This window comes from Myzus persicae, unplaced genomic scaffold, assembly GCF_001856785.1.
Source record: "Myzus persicae strain clone G006 unplaced genomic scaffold, MPER_G0061.0, whole genome shotgun sequence".
Classification (NCBI taxonomy): Eukaryota; Metazoa; Arthropoda; class Insecta; order Hemiptera; family Aphididae; genus Myzus; species Myzus persicae.
In genome coordinates this window covers 1-20585 of record NW_019103982.1, presented here as the reverse complement: position 1 = coordinate 20585, position 20585 = coordinate 1, and the positions used below count along the sequence as shown (strand labels likewise).

At 37.6% G+C, this 20585-nt stretch overlaps 3 protein-coding genes across 3 annotated transcripts; 2 read left to right on the top strand and 1 right to left on the bottom strand.

The window, feature by feature from the left end:
- The first annotated feature begins 15213 nt into the window (after positions 1-15213).
- LOC111037190 lies at positions 15214-16104 on the top strand. Its single transcript, XM_022319586.1, has one exon. The coding sequence runs from the start codon at positions 15214-15216 to the stop codon at positions 16102-16104; it is 891 nt and encodes a 296-aa protein (XP_022175278.1).
- Positions 16105-16564: 460 nt separating this feature from the next.
- Positions 16565-18429, bottom strand: LOC111037189. The gene is made up of 2 exons (XM_022319585.1): positions 18424-18429; positions 16565-17290 (listed from the first exon to the last, which is right to left on the bottom strand). Exons 1-2 carry the CDS (start codon positions 18427-18429, stop codon positions 16565-16567), a joined length of 732 nt encoding a protein of 243 aa, XP_022175277.1.
- A 56-nt stretch (positions 18430-18485) lies between these two features.
- Positions 18486-20134, top strand: LOC111037204 (the record flags this gene model as incomplete). Its single annotated transcript, XM_022319604.1, has 4 exons — positions 18486-18587; positions 18959-19139; positions 19218-19925; positions 20019-20134. Coding segments are annotated over exons 1-4 (1107 nt in total), but the record flags the coding sequence as incomplete, so codon positions are not given.
- Between the last annotated feature and the right edge of the window lie 451 nt (positions 20135-20585).

Genomic DNA, 20585 nt, shown 5'->3' with positions numbered 1-20585 from the left:
CCGCGTACAACAGCTGTGACTGTACCACTGTGGATAGCAGTTTCCTCTTTTCTGCAGACGGGCCTCCGACATTAGGCATCAGTCGTGTCAGCGCCGAAACTGTGTTCATCGCCTTGTCACTGGCCGTCTCTACATGCTTTCCAAATCCTAAAACTGAGCTCAGTTGAACGCCCAGATATCGAATGTTGCCGCTCAGTGCTATTTCCACACCGTTGATACTGAATTTTGGCTTGTCGTAACCTCGCTTGGTCGTCAACATGACCGCCGTAGACTTACTGCTTGNAGGCAACAGTGGTACTGTCTACCGAATTCAACAAACAATATATGAATAAACAAATTATATCACTAAACGTGTACAGTACTGAAGACTGTAGAATAACGACCAAAAATGATAAATTAAGATGTGATTAAATATATTATTTACTGAATGTATAAAATAACTACAAAAAAGTATTATAGCCTATAGGTACTCAAAAAACCATAAACTGTAGAATTTAAATACCAAATACATAGACGTGCAAAAACAGACAACAGTTATACTATTACAGTTTACAATTAGTAAACAGCATGTAGTAAGAGTTATGTAATAGGAATAATTTGAAATATCTTACTTACCTCGACCATTTATTCTGTAATCAGTGTTGCCAGGTTTGGAATGAGTGATAATCGTTGACATTAAATCTACTTTAAAATTAGGTATCATACGTTTCATATGAAAATAATAAAATATCTTATTCATACTAGAACTTTACTATAATTGCTATTAACTAAAAATAATTTTTTATTTTCCAATTCCTCCAATTACGACGAAATATATTTTATCATTAACGTTTAATTGTGACGAATGTTAATAACATAACTTATATCATATTAATTATTATTATACCTATATAGCATATTATTCTTATCGGAAATCGACGTCGTCGTAATTTCGGGAAACAAATAAATACCCACGTCCCGCACTAAAAATAAACTGATTGCCTACAATAAATATGTCAAAACGTTATCCTATCAACTGTATTTATAATGAAGAATAAAAGTGAATCAATCCTATTTAGACTTTAAGTACTGTGATCGGGATTCGGGACCGGACTAAATTCGGACCGAACTGAGACCGGACCGAACCAATTAAAATTTTTTTTTTAAAACCGAACCGGACTGAAAATTATTCATTTGATCAGGGGACTGGACCGAACTGGACCGAATTACTCCTAAAAAATAATGAACCAGACCAAATAGACGATTCGTTAGTTTTTACGTATTAGGACCGAACCAAACCGCACCACGGTCCGGTCCGATCCGGACCGGACTGATTTAGACCGGACCATGCAGAGCACTACTGCTTGATAACAACAGGCCATGGTTCGCCATCCACGCCGCTACCCTCTGTAGGGAGTCGTTCATAACTTCCTCAAGTAGACATGTTGTCTTTCCTGTGGCTACAAGAGCAGCGTCATCCGCGAAGCAGATGATTTTAACACTTTCTGGGTATTCTAACCTCATCAGATCATCGTAATATATGTTCCATAAAATGGGGCCGATGACGGACCCTTGTGGAACGCCGGTGGTGACTGGGCGCTGCCCCGCTTCTGTCAGGATGCTTCTACGTTCGAAATATGATCTGATCATGGCTATTAGATAAGACGGAAACCTTTTAGCAATCATAGCCTCGTCAATCTTGTCCCAAGGAGCTGAGTTAAACGCGTTTGCGACATCCATCGAGACTAGGGCACAGAGTTTCCTGTTGTACAATTGTCCGCTGCCAGCTTGGTTAACGATTTTCATTACTTGCTCTATAGCTTGGATGGTAGATCTCCCTTTCATGAAACCATATTGTTGGGTCGAGATGCCGTTTGGTTGTCTGTGAAGGTGCCGAATTATACGTGCTTTGAGCAGCATTTCAAATAGCTTACCTATCGAGTTAATCAGACATAGTGGTCTGTACGATGACGGTTGATCCAGTGGTTTCATTCCCTTGCGTAGCAGCACTAGTGTAGCCGTTTTCCAGCTATCAAAGAAAGTGCCAGTCCTCAAGCATTGATTAAATGTCGGCAACAGGAGGTCAGGGCGAACTTGTACGACCACGCGTAGTACTGCATCGGGCACACCATCTGGTCCTGGTGCTTTCCCTTTGGGAAGACAGCGTCCTGCCTCCTTCAGCTCTTCCAGCGTAAACAAACAATCTTCAGGGACCTGAAGTGCAACTGTTGGGTATACAGGTGGTTCCGAGCTTGGGAATAGGTGATCCACGATTGTATCAAGGCGACCTGGGAGCCTGATACCTGGTATCGGCCGCCGACCAATTAGCTTTTTTGTTACTAGCTTGTACGGTAGACCCCAGGGGTCGTTGTCTACTTGTCTGCAGAGGTCTGCCCAACATCTTTCCTGGCTGCGCTGGATCTCCAATCTCAGGGCCCGTGATGCTTCTCTGGCATTCTGATGTTCCTGCTGACAGTGTTCCCGACCCCTGCGCTTACAGGCTTTTTGGTACGCCCTTCTAGCCTTGAAGCTTGATTTCCTCAAGTTAGCAATATCTTCCGTCCACCAGTGTACTGCTTTCTTATGAGTCTTGGCGCATCTCCGAGGCATACAGCTGTCGCATGCTGACTCCAGAAACTTGTGAAGACCGTCATCATCAAACGTGACTTGACCCTCCGTTTGAACGTAGTTCTGGAGATAGGTCACTAATTTTAATTCATCCATACGCCTCCATGACCAGCCTTTATTCTGGTTATTTGCCGGTTGCACTGACGACCGTGTGCTGAAAAAGATTGGGTGGTGGTCACTAGCGATGTCCTCCTCTAGCACTTGCCAGTCCCGAATCTTCCTGGAGGTCGACGGTGAGGCAAAAGTCACGTCAATGTGGGACTCTTGTCCACGGCGTTCAAATGTTGGTGCTCGACCCTGGTTCATCACTATGAGCCCGAGTGAGTTGGCCATATCTCTAAGTGCATCACCTTTGTCACACATCGTGGGAGAGCCCCAACTCGGGGAGTGCGCATTGAAGTCACCTGCCACAATGACCTCGCTGGGTCCCTGACGTATGCTGTCACTCAGGTTACTCAGGTAAGCTCTGTAATTAACCAGTGAATGTTTTTTGCTCGGAGAAAAATAGCAGCTGTACACTCTGTATGACACAAAATCCACCCATACATATCCTTCCCCTTGCCCGCTGTCCATCACCTCGGTGTCCTTTGATAGTAGGAGACAACATGAGTCATCAGTGCTACCGTTCCATCTATCGTTGTCTGGAATTTTATTCGGCTCGCTGATGATGGCCACATCGGCCTTATGTTCGTACATCATTTGCAACAGTAGGGCCTGGGCCGCTCTCGCCCTGTTGAGGTTTACTTGTATAAAGTTTGTCATTTCAGTAGCGAATGTGCCTCCTGAGACTCCTTCGCTAATAATGACCTAAACGCCGTTGCTTCTTCCGCTTCTGCTACGCAGTCCTTGGCCTTGTGGCCTGTTTTACCGCAACGTCTACAATCTGCACTACGGTCAACACCTTGACACGACTTGTATTCATGGCCATGGCCCATGCATCTGAAACATCTCGCACTCCTTTCCGCTTGTCGTACCCTGCAGCTCACGACACTGACTTTCAATCGTCCCTTGTCGACCATAATACGTGCCTGGTTCGAGGGCAGGAGCACCAAGGCTGTCTGGGTGCCACCATAGGAAGCTCTCAGGCTAACTACATTGATGTTCGATTTAGCGACAGCAGTCTCCCTTTCAGTGGATTCCGCAATGTCCTCTTTGCATGTCCATGCATCGATGTCCCTGATTTCGAGCATAGTTTTTTGTTGGAGCAGCCTAACGTTGGCATCTGTTCCCGCTGATCTGGCTACCTCCGCTCTTAAGGCCTCCACCGCAGTGACGTCTCCGCGAACTTCGAGGAGTAATCCACCGTTCTTGGCTTGTTTCATGCCTGTTATGTTGTTTCTAACGACGCTGCCATCCATGCCATCTTTAATACGTTTCACCAGCGCTGGATAATCGTTGCTGTTTGCAGCATCTATCATTATTGCAGGTGGCCGCGTTCTTACTCGTTGCTGTCTAGCGGTCGGTGGCGGGCCCGTGGCTGGCTCTAATGTTGATGTCACGCCGACATTCTTATTCGTAGTTCTTGTCGAAGGTGGTTTCCTCCTGACAATATCAGTCCAGGTCCCGCGGTCCCCCATACTGCTACTCAGTTCTTGAGCGTCCCTTATTTCCTTAACTTCTTTCCTTAGTTCGTCTAGTCCTTGGGCGATGCCCCTAAGCGCGGAGTTGGTGCTGCCGCTGTTTTCAGTTACGGCTGCTTGGTCCTGAAACGCTGAAGTCCCTAGTGCGTCTGTCTTGCGCCGCTCCTCAGAAATCTTAGCCAACCAGATGGTCCGTGCCTCCTGCTGCTCTGCCCGTGCCGCTTTTGCATGCTTGTAAGCGTCAATAGCTTCCGCCAGTGCCGTCTGCACGGGCTTGGCGACATTTTTGGCTGATTTCACCGCCTCCAACATGGTTTGTAGCCTCCTGGACATTCGGTCCAAGTAGCCGCTCTCCGTCTTCTCTAGGGTCTCCATTTTCTTCAATAATTCGGTTGAATTCGAGGATGGGTCTACGTTGCCCTTGCTCGGGTACTTTTGGCTGGCCATTAGCTTTTCCACCAATGTAGCCTTATGATGATATTCCTGAGGTGCTTGTTCCTCGTTCGTGGCCTGGTCCGCTTCAATTAACTTACCTGGTGGGGTTTCTTTACCGGAGTCCACCGAGGTTCCCGGCAGGGTGTCATCCATACTGAGTTGGAGATCGCGATGTAGTGCACCAGTACTCCTATAACTGTCAATGACCATTTTTTTTTTGTTTACAGAATGTAACATACCTATTGTTTACTTGTAAATATGTGAGTCTTCTTCTAAAATTCTCTTCGGCTTCAGTTGCTAGCTAGAACTGTTCAAATTTTACTATTTAAGCTATTAAAAAAAACATAAACATAAGTCTTGTGAATTTATTAATTATTTATTGTATTTATCGTATTGTTATTTTCGAACTTTGAATGATTATAAAAAATATTGTACCTATATATTTAATTGCTTTTTGTAACAATATATCAGGAGCATTGAATTAAATTTCCAAACTTTTTGACACAACGAATAGAATTTCTATTGACATTTATAGAAAAAAAAAAAAAAATTGAAAATTGAAAATGGCTGTAAGCAGCTCAAAACGAGTCAAAATATTTTTTGATAACTAATAAAACTTATAAAAATCGGGAATTTCATTTACTTAAAATATGTCAATGTTTTCCAAATTATTAATTTTATCGTGTATGGAAAATGCTAATAGAAACCTTTAGTGTGTACTCGCCAAATAATAGGTGCCACCCCAAGGACTACTCGTTGATGCCCGAGAATAATTTGAGTTATAAAATATGGCCAATGTCAACACTAACGCCGATCATTGTGTTGGGTAAGCGACCATATGTGCTTTCGCCTTATAATCGAAGGGTAGGCAACTACATACAATTGACGGCGTCAATTATGTGGATGGAAAATACGTATACGGAAATTAGGATAGTTTAAGTAATCATGGGGAGGTTAGGTGGTTGATTCGGTCAGGTGTAATGACTACAGAGCTCCTAAAAACCGGGACAGGACTTAAGCTACTACAGTCTTGTGATGGCGATGGATTAACGAAGACGTGGATAGATAATGTACACAACGTATGTTGCTGACGGACTTCCGCGGAAAATTCGCTCAGCAAAGACGGTGTAGGCATACGTCCGCCAAGTTCGACGGCGATAGTAATAATAATAATAATTAAGGACTTACTATTGCAGCGTTATTGACAATACGGTCTTTATTGATTGAAATCAAGTTCAATAACAATAACAATTAACAAATATACATATATAACAGCATTAATGTAGTCGTATTTTTTTTTTGTGAGCGTACAGCTTAAATGGGCTTGATATGTAAACTCAAAATTATTTCGGATAAACTCGAGGTGTCATCCCACGTTTCTGAAACTCGAGTTTTCTTGTAGAATGTAGGTCGTTGATGAAATTCGGCGTCTTTGTCGAGACTGTAAGAGACGTTTTCCCCCGTCTTCCGGGGCCCCGAAAGTTCAAACTTTGCGGTTAGGTTAGGTTTTTTTTGGCACATTGAACCGTTTGTGTAGTCGGGCCATATAGATGGCTTTCCACTGCATCGATTGGTACCGATATCAACGTTATCCGACTCTTGGTTAAGGAGTTATGATTTATATAGTGTTTTTTGTTTTTTAAACAACTATATTAAAATATGACATAATTTAATGTAGAGAAAAAAAAATTATCTAGTGACAAGTGAAAATACGTGAAAATAATACCAACATTGCTTGTAAGTATAACATTACTACTTCAAACCTTTTTACTAATTATTTTCTTAGTTGGATGATTTTAAGTGCTATAAGTCCCGATTCCTGCTTGGCTGCTTATGATTTTTGATCTTAGTTCCAAACAATCTCTTACGGAACACACAATTTTTTTTTTTAATTCCAATTAATCATATTATCATTTCTGCTTATCAAAAAATTGTTCAAAAATGCCTGATAATCACATATTTATAACAAAATGGTGTAACCAATCATTTGTATAATTTTAAATAATCTGTAACAAATTATATTAGACAAATTCAGATGTACCCCGCATTTAAATCTGAACCACTCTCCACTACTACTATTATTATAATATATTTGTATTACATTTTGCTAAATTTATATTATATGTTATTAATTTTTTTCAAACATTATCAGCAAGTTCTTGCTCTATAAATATAGAAGACTTCTCAATTCAAAATTGGTTAAAATAAATCCTTTTCAACATTTAATTTCTTAAACTTCCTGGTACAATTATCCTATTTGATTTATGTAATACACCTTCATGTACAGTTATTATTTATTTAATTTCTTCATGAAAATGTTCTCTTTTTTATAGCCAATCTTCAATATCATATTTTTTTTTATCAAATTCAGTTCTTTATCCGATTCTGTAGGCAACTTAAATTGTTCATGTTTATTTTCAATTTTTGATTATTAATTCCTTTATGATTTGTATTTTATTATAATCGGGTTTCGCTCCTAAACTTGTTATTTAATGTCCTAAGAAATTAACTTTACTTTTATTAAATTTGCATTTTGATTTATTAAATGTTACATTTTTCTCACTTGCTCTTTAAAGTACTTTGCTCAGTCTCTCATCATGTTCCTCTTTGTTTTTACCATACACTATTAGATCATCTATACTTGTATCAATACTTTCTTACCTTCTTAAAATATTTGTTGAAATTGTTTATGTAATTTTTCTGGAGCTGAAGAAATAACAATCTTAAGAACATATATCGACCCATTTTATAATGTTCACATTTTAGAACTTTCATTTGTAAATTTAATCTGATAAAAACCTTGATTTGCATTTAAGGTATTAACAACTTTTGCCCCAGCCAATTGTTTTAAAATCTTCGCTATAGTTGGAATTTGAAAATATTCTTGTTATATAACTTTATTTAGATTTTGTGGATCTGGACATACCCGTATAGAATACTCCATTTGGTACATTAGGATGTACCCACAACGTGAATTCCACTACTTTTTCGATTATTTGTAAATCACTTAGTTTATTCAACTCTTTTTTCAGTGGTTTTTCCAATAAAATGGAATATTTTTTGTTGCACAGGCTATTGGGACAAAATTATTTTAAAATTTTATCTCATAATTCCCTTCTATACATAAAACTCCTTAAAATATATAATTGAATTCTTAAACTAGGCTCGCATTTTCAAAATGTTCATTAATGTCTGAGAGGCATTTCACTTAAGACTTTATAGATCATTAAGAGTTGAACTGTCGCCTAACCATGTTGTGTGTGCAATTATTTTGATTATATTGAGTTTTTGAAATATTGAGTCTCGGATATTTTTTAGATAGGTAGCCAATTTAGTTTGGAGTGGAATGTTATTCCTAGATCTATTATTTTATTGTGGTGATATATCTAGATTATCTAATGATATATTGAGAGCTTTTGTTTTTTTTTGTTTTGTAAAGATGATGTTTTGAGATTTGAGGTTGGAGAATGAGAAGCTGATAGCACTTATTTGGAGAAACTCTTGGACAGTTTTTAGGTTATTACTTCTGTAAAATATGTTAAAGTTATCGGTGAATAAATTAGCTTTTACGGGAACTTTTATTGTTTTAACAATGTCGTTAATGGCCAAGAGAAAAAGTGTAACTGCCAGATATGATCCTTGTGGGATGCCATTTTCTTGGTAGAACGTCTTTGATAGGGCATGGGATACTTTGACTTGAAATCGTCTTTCTTTTAGGAAGTTTATAATGTATTTGAACATGTTGCCGTTTGTTAAAATTTTACTCAATAGAGTATGTCTCCATACAGAATCGTACACCTTTGTTATATCCAGACTGATCATTCCTAGTATTTGTGTAGGTTTGAATGCATTTTCTATTTCAGTTTTTATTGTAATTAGGTTATCCATTGTTGATCTGTTGTGTCGTAAGCCACTTTGATCTTTGGATAATATTTCGTTTTTTACTAAAAACCATATTAATCTCAAGTTAATGATATTTTCCATAATTTTTGTCATTGTATTTAGGAGTGAGATAGGTCTGTATCTTTCAGTAGCATGTTTGTTTTTCCCTGGTTTGAGAATAGGAATTATTATTCCCTTTTTCCATTCTTTAGGAATGACACCTGGGTGCCATATATTGTTGTATATATCCAATAAGAATTTGTTCGCTGTTTTTCCAAGGTGTATAATAAAACAATAAGGGATGCTGTCAGGGCCGGGGCTTTTGCTCTGACACTTATTAAGTGCAGTTTCCATTTCGTTGAGTGTTATACTGGAATTCAGGACAATTGGATCACTGTTGTTGGGGTTTATTGTTGAGATTATTGGTGAGTTTTTGGATGGTATTTTTATTTCATCTATACATTTTTGTTTGTAAATTTCGTTGCTTAAGTTGGCTTGGAAGTATGAGCCCATTTTTTTAGCGAAATCTTCTGGAGAAGAAGTATTTCCTTGCTTGTCAGATATGTGTATTTCTTGATTTCGGTTTAGGCCTTTCAATGAATGGATTTTGTTCCATATCTTGGATTAGTTGGTTTTGGAGTTGATGCTGGTTGCAAATTCTTTCCACGAGTTTTTTTTACTTTTTTTAATTAAAAATTAAAAATTAGGCTTGTATCCGAAGTTTTTTAAGTTGTATGAAATTTTCTACGGTTTTACCTTTTTTTTATAGGAGTTTAAGGCGTTTTTTTTGTTGGATATTGCTCTTTTGATCTCGTCATTCTACCAGGGAACTTAGGGGTTTTTGTTGTGGTTTATAAAGCTACCGATTGATATTTCTGCTGCTGATGTATGTAATTATGTCGGTTATTGTTTTGACTGCGTTCTCGATATTTGGTTGGTCATTGTATTGTATTTTGGTAATTTCTTCTTCTATAATATCATTAAATAATGACTAGTTTGGTGTTTTTAAATTCTATCAATGGTTTTTATTCATATTAGTATCTCCTATCCTGGTTATGAAGTTTGTGATTATTGGGAGGTGATCACTACAGTATATGTCGGGCCGCACTTTCCACTTGAGTCTTTGTGGAAGGGAGTATGTGCACATAGTTCGGTCGATACACGATAAAGTTCCTTTAGCAAGGTTTATATGGGTGGGAGAAGTGTCATTTAGAATTACTATATTGTCGTCTTCTAGTAGTTTTTCGATTAACTTGCCTCTATAATCTGTTTTTTCGATCCCCACAATTTGCAGCGTGCATTAAAGTTACCTAATATAATAAATGGCTTAGGGAGTTGTTTTGTTATGTTCACAAGGTCAGTTAATTAGATTTTAGTTTGGTTAGGTAAGTATAAATTGTATACATTTAATTGCGTTTGATTGAGTTATATTTAAATGGCAATAGCTTCGAGATGTGTTTTTAAGTTTATTTGCTTGCTGAAAAAAAAATTCTTGACATAAATTGCTACTCTACCACTGGCTCTTAAACCGTTGGTTCTGTTTTTGGTGAAGCTTGTATAATTCCTTAATGTTTTATGGGTTTGGTCAGTAAAATTAGTTTCTTGTAGGCATATGAGGTCAGGAGAATGTTCTGCTATTAATATTTTTAATTCATTTGTTTTTTTTTGAAAGCCGTTGAGGTTCCATTGTAATATATTTGTGTTTTGTATGCGGTTTTTAACTTTTGGGTTTATATTCATTGAGATTTAACGTTTTGGTTGATACTTATTCAGATAATGGCTTTACGAAGTTTGACTCTGGTGAAGTTGATTGAAATATTAGATTTGATAATTTGGTAAGTTTAGTTTTTGTAGCTCTGTGACAGATCAATTTGGATGGTTAGAAAAATGGAATTGGCTAGCTTATAGTAATATAGAAGATGGTGCTTACTGCAAATATTGTGTGCTTTTTTTCAAATGTTGAGGTGGAAAGGGTAGTCAGCTATTAGGCCAGCTTTGCACGGAAGGTTTCAGCAAATGGAAACACGCTTTAGAAAAGTTTTCTACGCACGAAAAAACTAACTACCATCAAAATAGTGTAATCGATTTTCAACAAATTTCGTCAATTATTACAGGAAAAGTGGATTCTGTTTACCATAAACTAAACAAAGCGGAAAAAATCCAGAAAGAAAATAATCCCTGTGATTAATTCGGCAATCTTGTGTGGTACGCAAAAGGTCACCGCGACTCTGGACCACTAAATATAATTGAACCATTAATAAACGAAGGAAATTCTTAGGTCATTGCTAAGATTTTTTCTTAAGGCTACTACTTATCTGGCGACGAAAGTTTTAAGTTAGCCAGAGAATATTGTTCTAAAAATGCTCAATATATCAGCTAGAAAATTCAAAATGAAATAGTTGTTATAAAAATTAAATAAATATTTTAAATTAAGCAAATATTTGTTATGATATTATTACTTCAAAAATTGTAAAAAAAATAAATGATAGTACATTTTTTCAATAATAGCCGATGAAACGGCAAATGTATCAGGTGTTGAACAATTCACTTTATGTGCTCGATATTATGACGTGAACGAAATAATATGTGTGGGAGTTTTTTAAAATTTTTCCCAGTGGATGATGTTAGTGGTCAAAGCTTAGCAAATCATATTGTTACCGAATTAAAAGGCTTAAATATTGGGATAAAAAAATCTACGAAGCCAAAGTTATGACGGTGCCGCAAGTATGAGTGGAAAATTAAATGGTGTTGCAGCTTTAATTAGAAAAGAATATCCGAGTGCATTGTACATACATTGTAGTGCCCATAATCTCAATCTGTCCGTATCATATGCTTGCAATATTCAAGGAATAAGAAACACTATGGGTACTGTAGAAGCGTGCTATAACATTTTAAATACTCCAAAACAACAGCATTTTTTTAATATACATCTGGTTGAGTTGAAAAAAAAGAATCTGCTTCTAAAAAGGAAAAACTTTAAAGACTTTGCCCAACTAGGTGGGTTGAACGTTATAATTCAATAGAAACGTTTAATGATTTTTTCCCTGCAATAATTTATTGTTTGGAAGAAATGATTACGTAGAAAGATATTGATACATCGAGTAAAGCTAATCAACTGCTTTTGGCATTGCAATCTTCTGAATTTAATGTAGCCCTCGGTATTCTCAATTACATTTTTCAATATACACAGTCTCTTTGTAAATATTTACAAAATAAAAATATTGATTTGGTGGAAGCTGTTGGACATATTAATCTAGTAAAAAATCAATTGAGTTTTATTAGGGTAAACGCCACTATTGAATTTAACAACCTTATGTTGAGATTAATAAAAGATTAAACGATTTTGAATTTTTTATTGAAATGCCTAAGATAGCTAAGCGTCAACAAAATCGAGCTAATATTCCAACAAAAGATCCCGAAGAATATTTTAGAATTACTTTGTTTTGACCATTTCTTGATTTGTTTGTACAACAGTTAAATGATCGTTTTGTTAATCATCAAAATATAATATGTAAATTTCAAATGTTACTTAAAAGTTCAGCGTTTAATGAAGAACAACTTAGAGAACTTGTTGGGTTTTATGCTAACGATGTTGATGATTTTGATCGAGTTAAATCAGAAACCATTTTATGGAATCGTTATTTGAGTGACAGTAATATCCAATATAATAGTGTAATTCAAATACTTAATGAATGCAATCCCGATTTCTTCCCAAATATATATAAGCTGTTGCAAATACTTATCACACTTCCAATTACTTCATGTGAGGCGGGGAGATAATTTTCCACACTTTAAAGAATCAAAAGTTACTTGAGAAATACCACATCAGAAAGAAGACTCAATGGGTTAGCTGCTCTCAATATCCACTACGAAGTCAGCTTAACATCTGAGGAAGTAATAAATCATTTAAGCTGCGCAAAACATCGCTTAGATTTCATTCTATAAACTATACAACATTGTACATACCTACCTTTATTTTTTACATTTAACTATCATCCAATTTTACATTATAATAACAATATTTACATTAAACAAAGAATAAAATAATGTTTGCATGTTAATTTAAAATAATTATATTTTTGGACCACCCCTTTAAAAAAATCCTGGTTGCGCCACTGGGCCTCTGTCGTGTATCTAAAAAAATCTGTCTATTTATATGAACAGGTAAAAGTTATATATTTTCCAGGTAAGCTTTGCCATCCACTCATCAACAAATTTCCTATTGAGGACTTCAAATCAATCATTAAATGTACAACAAAACACGGCGGTAGGTTCACAGTCTACATATCAAACAATGTTATAGCTTTTATAAAACAATAATCCATTGGCCACTAAATGTCTCAAGACCTGTACATAAAATTAAGTAATAACTTAACTTAAAATTAAATATGTATACTTGCATTAATTCTTCATATTTTGAAGTATTATTTTTATTTTTAGATAAATATCCTACCAGAGTGGCAAAACGAACTCTCATTTTATCAAAAACACTAAGCTTGATGTGATTTTTGGATAACTTTGGGCACACTCTCAAATTTCCTGTTAATTTTATATCCTCTTCATATGAACGTTTGATGTTTTGACATTGAATAAATTGACCATTAATCTATATTATACACAATTAAATTGGTAAATTAAAAATATATTTTCTTTATTTTGTTTAAAATAATATAATACTGATATTTGATAATTAATTGTTTCAGATGTCAATTTTGAAAACCACAACATTCCACCTAGTACTTAACACAACATAATCAAATTAGAAATTATAGGACTACTTTACATTTAGGTTTACCATAAAACAAATTCAAAGTGTTTGTGTACATACTGTTTTTTCTATATCTAAACAATCTATTATCTAGCAATAATAAATTCTTAATACCAATACATAAGAAATATTTTAATTCACAAACACATTAACATTTAATGATTTACTAACTTGTATTGAGTGTTTTATGATTGTTTTTTGTTATATATATAATATTTATACACTCTATACTGCTTAGCATAATAAGTATAAGTGAAAAGAGACAGAAAACATGCCATGAGTGTGATGAAGAAGTCACCCACTAGTGACTCTTTGCGTGATGAGAGATTTCGGAAGATAAGGTAATAATACTTTTATATATTTTTATTTCTCGGAAAGAGGAAGAGTTTGATTGATTATTGTAAAAGATTGCTACTCCATTTCTTTTTCAGTCGACAACGAGGATTATCAGGAAGTGTTAAGATATTTAAGTTACTGATTAGTGGGTTATTATGGTTCGCCAGACGTGAGAAGAATCGCTTGTAATATAATGCAGATTCCTCTTCGATCGATTTAACATGTAGATGGTTATGGAGTGTTAAATTTTAAATGTATGGTGGGGCGTTCGTGAGTTGAAGTAGGGTGATATTCTGAAAAGATTGGATTTTGTTTAAATTCGATTTCTTTGCCGCACCCCAAAGCTGAAGACCGTAAGTCCAGATCAGTTTTAAAAATGTTTTGTAAATTAGCAGTTTATTTTTTGATAACAAAGTTTTGAGCATACGAGAACGAGTGTTTAAAATTAATCTTTTGGATCTGATGTACGGATTCTAGGTCAATATTTTGTCTAAGAAAAGGCCTAAATATTTTACTTATCGGAAGTGGGTATAGGTATGTTATCCAATGAAACTAGGGGACAGAGATTAGTTCAGCGGTAGCTGTCTTAGCGGTAGTATGCGTATTAGCACTGTCCTGATATTATTGCGCCTCCAGCCGACAATTGTTAACAGTTTTTTGTGATTTTTGTACCTAGAGGTGCCTGAAAAGTGCACGCAAGGATCGGTGTCGGTTTTGAGTCAGTCCTATAAGAACCTTCCCCATAAGGGCAGTTTTAAGTTACGTTTGTATTACTACGGATTAAGGTAGGAGTAACGTTTATTACTTTTATTATCAGCTCGCGGTCGGCCAAAAGTCAGCCGGCGAACGGTCACCGAGCTCGTTATTGCGATTTCGGGCAGCGCTCAGCGGGAATAGATATACTAAGCAAATAGCACACGGAACTGCTCGGACTACCTGAACCCTGTATATTATACAGGGTGGCGCGTAGTTAGTTAGCTCTGAGCCGTAGAAGCATGATTCACGGCAACCTCGATGTCAATGATGACGTCATGGAAATCGAATCTGGTGTCTCGGGTGTCGGGGTGGTTGCGTCTCCAAATCCTGGACTGGGGGGGGGGGGGCGCTAGACCGTGTACCGACGGAGAAACCACACCAGTAATGGGCAGTAAAAGAAAGGGCACCATCTCCACACTCACCTCCACTGTGGAGGGCAGTGAGAACCAGATTGAGGCGGGACTGGCGTACATAAAATCCTCGCTGAAATCAGCAATGAACGAAGTGAGATCAGGGGGCGATAAATCGGCGCCCAACCGACTCATGAAGATGCTTGAAGATATCTATGACACCGTGGCTTCGATGCTAACTAAAAAGAGGAAATTGAGATCTCCACTTCTTCCCCCAACTAAGAAACTGAGAGGCCAACTAGTGACTGGCCCAAAGGACAGGGGCTTTATCAGGCCTGAGATGGTGGACGTCGGAACTGACACCGTTCTGACTCCTATTTGGTGGGAGAGCATGCAGGAGCGCCGGAAGAAGGAGTCATCATGACGTCACGCCGCCAAGTCAGGTGCACGGGGGCCATCAGCGGTGGAAAATCACGCCGATACTGGAGCTGAATCGGTGATGGAAACGGATGGCGAAGGGCGGAGGGAAGTTGTTGGCAGAAAAACAACCACAGCTCCACCCAGTGGAAGAGCAATGGGCCTCCATATACCTCTGAGGACTGGGGCGAAGCTCAGGGCTAAGCCCCCGGCGGTTTTAGTCAATTTGGCTGCTGGCTCGTCATACGCGGACATCGTTCGTGCAGTAAGACAAAATAGCGAGTTCAATCTGGCGGAAATTGGCGCGCAGGTAACCGGGATGCGCAGGACTAGGAACGGGCATCTGTTGGCCGAGCTAGCCAAAGGTGTTAGTTCGGTCGAAGCAGCTCAGAAGCCGTCTTCTGCCATCGCTACCAGGTTGGGAGAAGCGGTCGGTGCGGTGTCGAACCTTGGTCAGTACGCCGTAGTTGAGATTGTCGACCTCGATGCGGTGGCGACTGAAGGCGAGCTCCTCGCTGCATTGCGGGCGGCAATACCTGGAGCCAAAGACGATCAAGCCGCCATTTACGGCCGACAAGCTGTGCAAATCATAGATCTCTGGTCCACTAGGTCTGGCCAGCAAATTGCAACGGTCAGAATGACCAGAGCTTCTGCTTCTGCCGTAACCAGGATCCCGGTTGGATGGACTATGTGCCGTGTACGTCCTAGACGGCCAGAACCAGAGAAGTGTTTCCACTGTCACGGGCACAGGAGTAGTAATTGCTCTGGGCCGGATATGTCAATTAATTGCAGACGGTGTGGTGAACCGGGCCACGAGCAGAAGCAGTGCACGGTGGTTAAAGATCGGTGTATTGCTTGTGAGAGGGCTGGCTTCGTGCGCTTCACACACGAACCAGGTTCGGGTGCATGCAAAGCCAGGAGCGAAACTCTCAAACCTTCGAATAGTGGTACTATTTCAGGCCACTTACAATGATCCGGTGCATGCAAATCAATTTGAACCATTGCTGGGCGGCCCAGAAACTCCTTAAGCCAGTGCCGTAACTAGAGAGTCAAAGACCCAGGTGCAAACAAATGCATGGACCCCCCCTCTTTCTTGAGATACATATAAAAGTCGTACTGACACTATGGGAATTTTTTACTTCTTAGATAGGATAGTATTTGTGGATGTATAGGATTTTAAAGAAACAATACATAACTTTCTCGTTGAAAAAATTCTGTGTAGAGCTTCAATGCAGTACCTAAGTATACAGGATCACAATTTTATTTTGAGTAGATTTTATTAATAAAAAAACTTGTAAAATAAACAACATAGGTACCAATGTAGATAAAATAAATAAGTTACAAAAAAAATAACAATTTTAATTTTCATTTAACACTAGAAATAAAAATAAAAATAATATATAATAATACACATATTTTATAATGGTTAAGTATTAAAAAAACATTTTTTTCCTAGCTTTTGCATTTGCAAAATCAGTAATAATCTTTTTTATATTAATTTCATCAGTATGACCTCTTTCAATACTTAATACTGATATATTACTTAATCTTTCTTGAGAAGTAGAATTTCTCAAGTAATTTTTTATTAATTTAAGTTTGGAAAAAGATCTTTCAGCTGAAGCAACAGTTACAGGAATTGTCAAAAAAATTATACAAGCTGTTAGAACATCACAAAAAGCTGTTGATAAATCATTGTTCACAATAAATTTTATAACATCATTAATGTTTCTGATATCTGATTTATTTTTTATTATGGATTGGATACTTAGTAACTGTCGAGTAAAATCTGAAGTCACTTCAGACTTATACAGTTGAATAAAATCAAATGCATATTTTATTAAATCATTTTCTTCAGTACTTATAAGAAAGGTTGGATTTAAAAATTCAAAAGTCGATGAGATTACTTTTAATCCTTTAAATCTATTTTTTAGTTGTGCTAAAGCAGTATCTACAACTGGATAAAATATTTTTATTTTAAAGTTTTCTTCTGTTACATTTAATCTTCTGTCACCATCGATTTCGTCAAAATGTAATTTGGCGAATTGTTGGCGTTTTGATGGAAATTTAGATGAAATACCCCATTTAGAACACAAATCATTGGCAATATTAACAATGTCACTGTAATTTTGTCTCAATTCTGATAATGATCCAATTGCTTGCTCAAGAAGATCACAAGAAGATGTCGCGTATAATAATCAAAAAATCTATTTATATCACTCTTGGCTTAATAAATTTCCCAATATTTTGATAAGCAATAAGACGGACCAGGCTTTTACATTAAAAAAATAATTGATTTCTATCCGCCAAGGCCCCAAGGGCCCTATGACCCTGCGGGCCCCAGTGCTGTGCACCGCCTGCACCTATGATTTTTACGGCACTGCCTTAAGCAGACGGTGTTGGATCAATCAATCAATGTTGTACTTGTATCGGAGCAGCTGCGCAACCCAGCGGATGATGCGAACTGGGTCTCTAGCAATGATAATAAGTGTGCTGCCGTCGCTGTTGGCCACTCAGCGCCTCCCATCGAGGACAGGGGTAGTGGAACGGGCTTTGCTTGGATCAAGCTGGGGAGCCTGGTGATTTACAGCTGCTACTTACCCCTAATTTTAGTGCGGCTGAGTTTGAGGAATATCTCGGCCGCTTGGATGATTCGATACGTGTTCACCAGAATTGTCAAGTCGTGGTGGGGGGGGGGGACTTGAATGCTCACTCAGCGATGTGGGGCTGCCCGAGGGACGACGCAAGGGGTGATCTCCTAGTGGACTTTGTCGTTGTCGCGTATCGGTTTAAATATTATCGATAAAGAAAGGTAATAACCGTAATGATATTGTTATCGGCTAGTGGGGCCGACGCGGATTTGCCTTTGATAAGTTTTGAAAATATGTATAGTTTAGTTAGTCGTCGAAAAATAGCGAACGGGACATGTCGGCTCTCCATCGTAATAATAAAAATAAACTTATTTAACAGTTTTATAGCTCAATTTCGTGTAATTTATTAATTTAAATAGTTTGCTAATTAAAACTGAATATCCGAAGTAACCAGCATCGGAAACTTACAGTCCACTCCGCAACATTTGGTCCATCGACCCGGATATTCAGTGTTGGTTAGCAAAGTGTATGTCGTGTTTTAGTCGTTAATCGAGGATAGTGCGAAAGTTAAAGTTACAAAGTTAACTGCGGGTAAAATAAAATTGTGCGTCGCATATGCGTAGTAAAATTGTTACGTGGCTTTTACGAGCTAAATAAATCGGATATTCGTATATTTCGAAAATTGTGAAAACAATATAAATTACATCCATAGTGGCGTGCAGGCAGCTGGCAAGTACAGTAATACGGCTTATATGGTGTATTGTTGATGGCGAAAAAGGGGCAAATCAATAACCTCAGCGACGATCAAGTTTCCCAAGCAATAGCTGGGCCTCTCGAGAAAAATTGTCAATCAACGTCTGGCGTAAAGGTAAGAGTCTCTGATTAAAAATAATTCCTGTGTAAAATTTCCTTGGGTTTCACCTAGTGAGTATAATAATATATATAAAAAAAAAAAAAAACTTGTACGTAGTGCGTGAAGCAGGTCGAATAAACGCAGATAGCAGCCAACAGGTTTAACGTAATAAGCGAGATAATATTATATTCAGCCGTAATATAAATTATAAACGGTAATAATTGATATTTGATATGGGTGAATAAAGAAATTTCACGATAAGACGCGGCCAACTAAAAGGCACAATTACGAGATTCTTGACTTACCTAAAAAGTGAAGAATTAGATCCAAATCAAGTATCGTTAAGAAAATAAAAAATTGAAGAAGTTTGGCATGAATTTGACCAGGTTCAAACGGCGCTTGAATTGTCGGAGGATATAAACATTTTAAACGAAAATACGGAGTATCGTATAGAGTTCGAGGATCTATACTTTAAGGCGATAGTAGAAGCAAATAAAATTATGTCTCCAGGAATGGTAAAAGAAACTACCTCTGAACGAGGAGATATGGCGATGGCGAGCGAAAGAAGTATAGGGAAAATCAGTATGGCACCTCAAGTGTAATTAGCGGCATTAAAGGTACCTGTTTTTAATGGAGATTATTTAGAATGGGCGTCGTTTTATGATACATTTACGGCGCTAGTACATACGCACCCGGACCTATTACCCGTATCAAAGTTTTTTCATTTGCGCGAAGCGCTATCAGGAGAGGCGGCTAACTCGATAAGATGTTTGGAGACAACGGCAAATAATTATGAAAAAGCGTGGAGCATTCTGTGTGCGAGATTTAATAACAAAAAGGTTCGAATACAAGCCCACGTGAGGGCAATATTTGAGTTGGATGCGCTGCAGAGTGACTCGGCAATAAAACTTAGATGTTTTTTCGATGCGTTGTCAGGTCACATGCGAGCTCTAGAGGCGTTAGATCAAGAGCCGGAAAGTTGGGGCCCGTTATTAATGCATTTAATTAGTACCAAATTAGACAAAAAAACGTTACAAGAGTGGGAGGCGGGCAGCCCTAAAGACAGAATTGCCGATGTTTCAGAGATAATGCAATTCCTGGAAAATCGATTTAAAATATTAGAAGCCATCGAATCAACGAAAAACGTACATAGTAGTACGCGAGGGGCTATTGGTAACGGATCGACAGGACAAGGCAAATCGAACAAATATAATAATCTATTTTCGTCTTTAATGATAAGTGCGGGTTTAAAGTGTTACGTGTGTCAGTTGCCACACACTATCTATAAATGTCCAACGTTAATTGCCTTACCGATAAAAGAAAGAATAAATAAAGTAACTGAATTGAAATTATGTAAGATTTGTTTACGTCAGCACGAAAATAAAAAGTGCTTTTCGAAATATTGCTTTAAGTGTTCGAAACCGCATAATACATTGTTGCATTTAGTTCAAAATAAAAATGCAGAACAAGGTATTAAAAAAGCAACTGAAAACGCGGAAGAAAGCACGTCGACGGCATCGTCATCAATAAGTGCTCATACGCTGGTACAAAATTACGAGCAGGTATTATTATCAACAGCGGTAGTGCATATACACAATGCCAGCGGTGAAAACGTCGAATGCCGTATATTGTTAGATTCCGGCTCACAGTGTAATTTAATTACCGAAAATATGGTTCAAAATATAAGATTAAAAAGGTACCAAGTGCAGCACACAGTAATGGGTGTCGGTGGGATAACACAACCGGTTACGCGCGCTGTAAATGTTTCAATCACATTGCGATATAATAGTTTCAATTTAATATTGACCTGCCTAGTCGTACAAAAGATCACACATTGTATGCCTAATAATGAGGTGGAAAATTGCGTAACTCCCAATGATATAAATCTCGCGGACCCGTTATTTAGACGCCCGCAGAAAATAGATTTGTTATTGGGTAACAAACATTTCTTTGAAATAATATGTGCCGGCCAAATTAAACAGCACATTGCCGGACCGATATTTCAAGAAACAC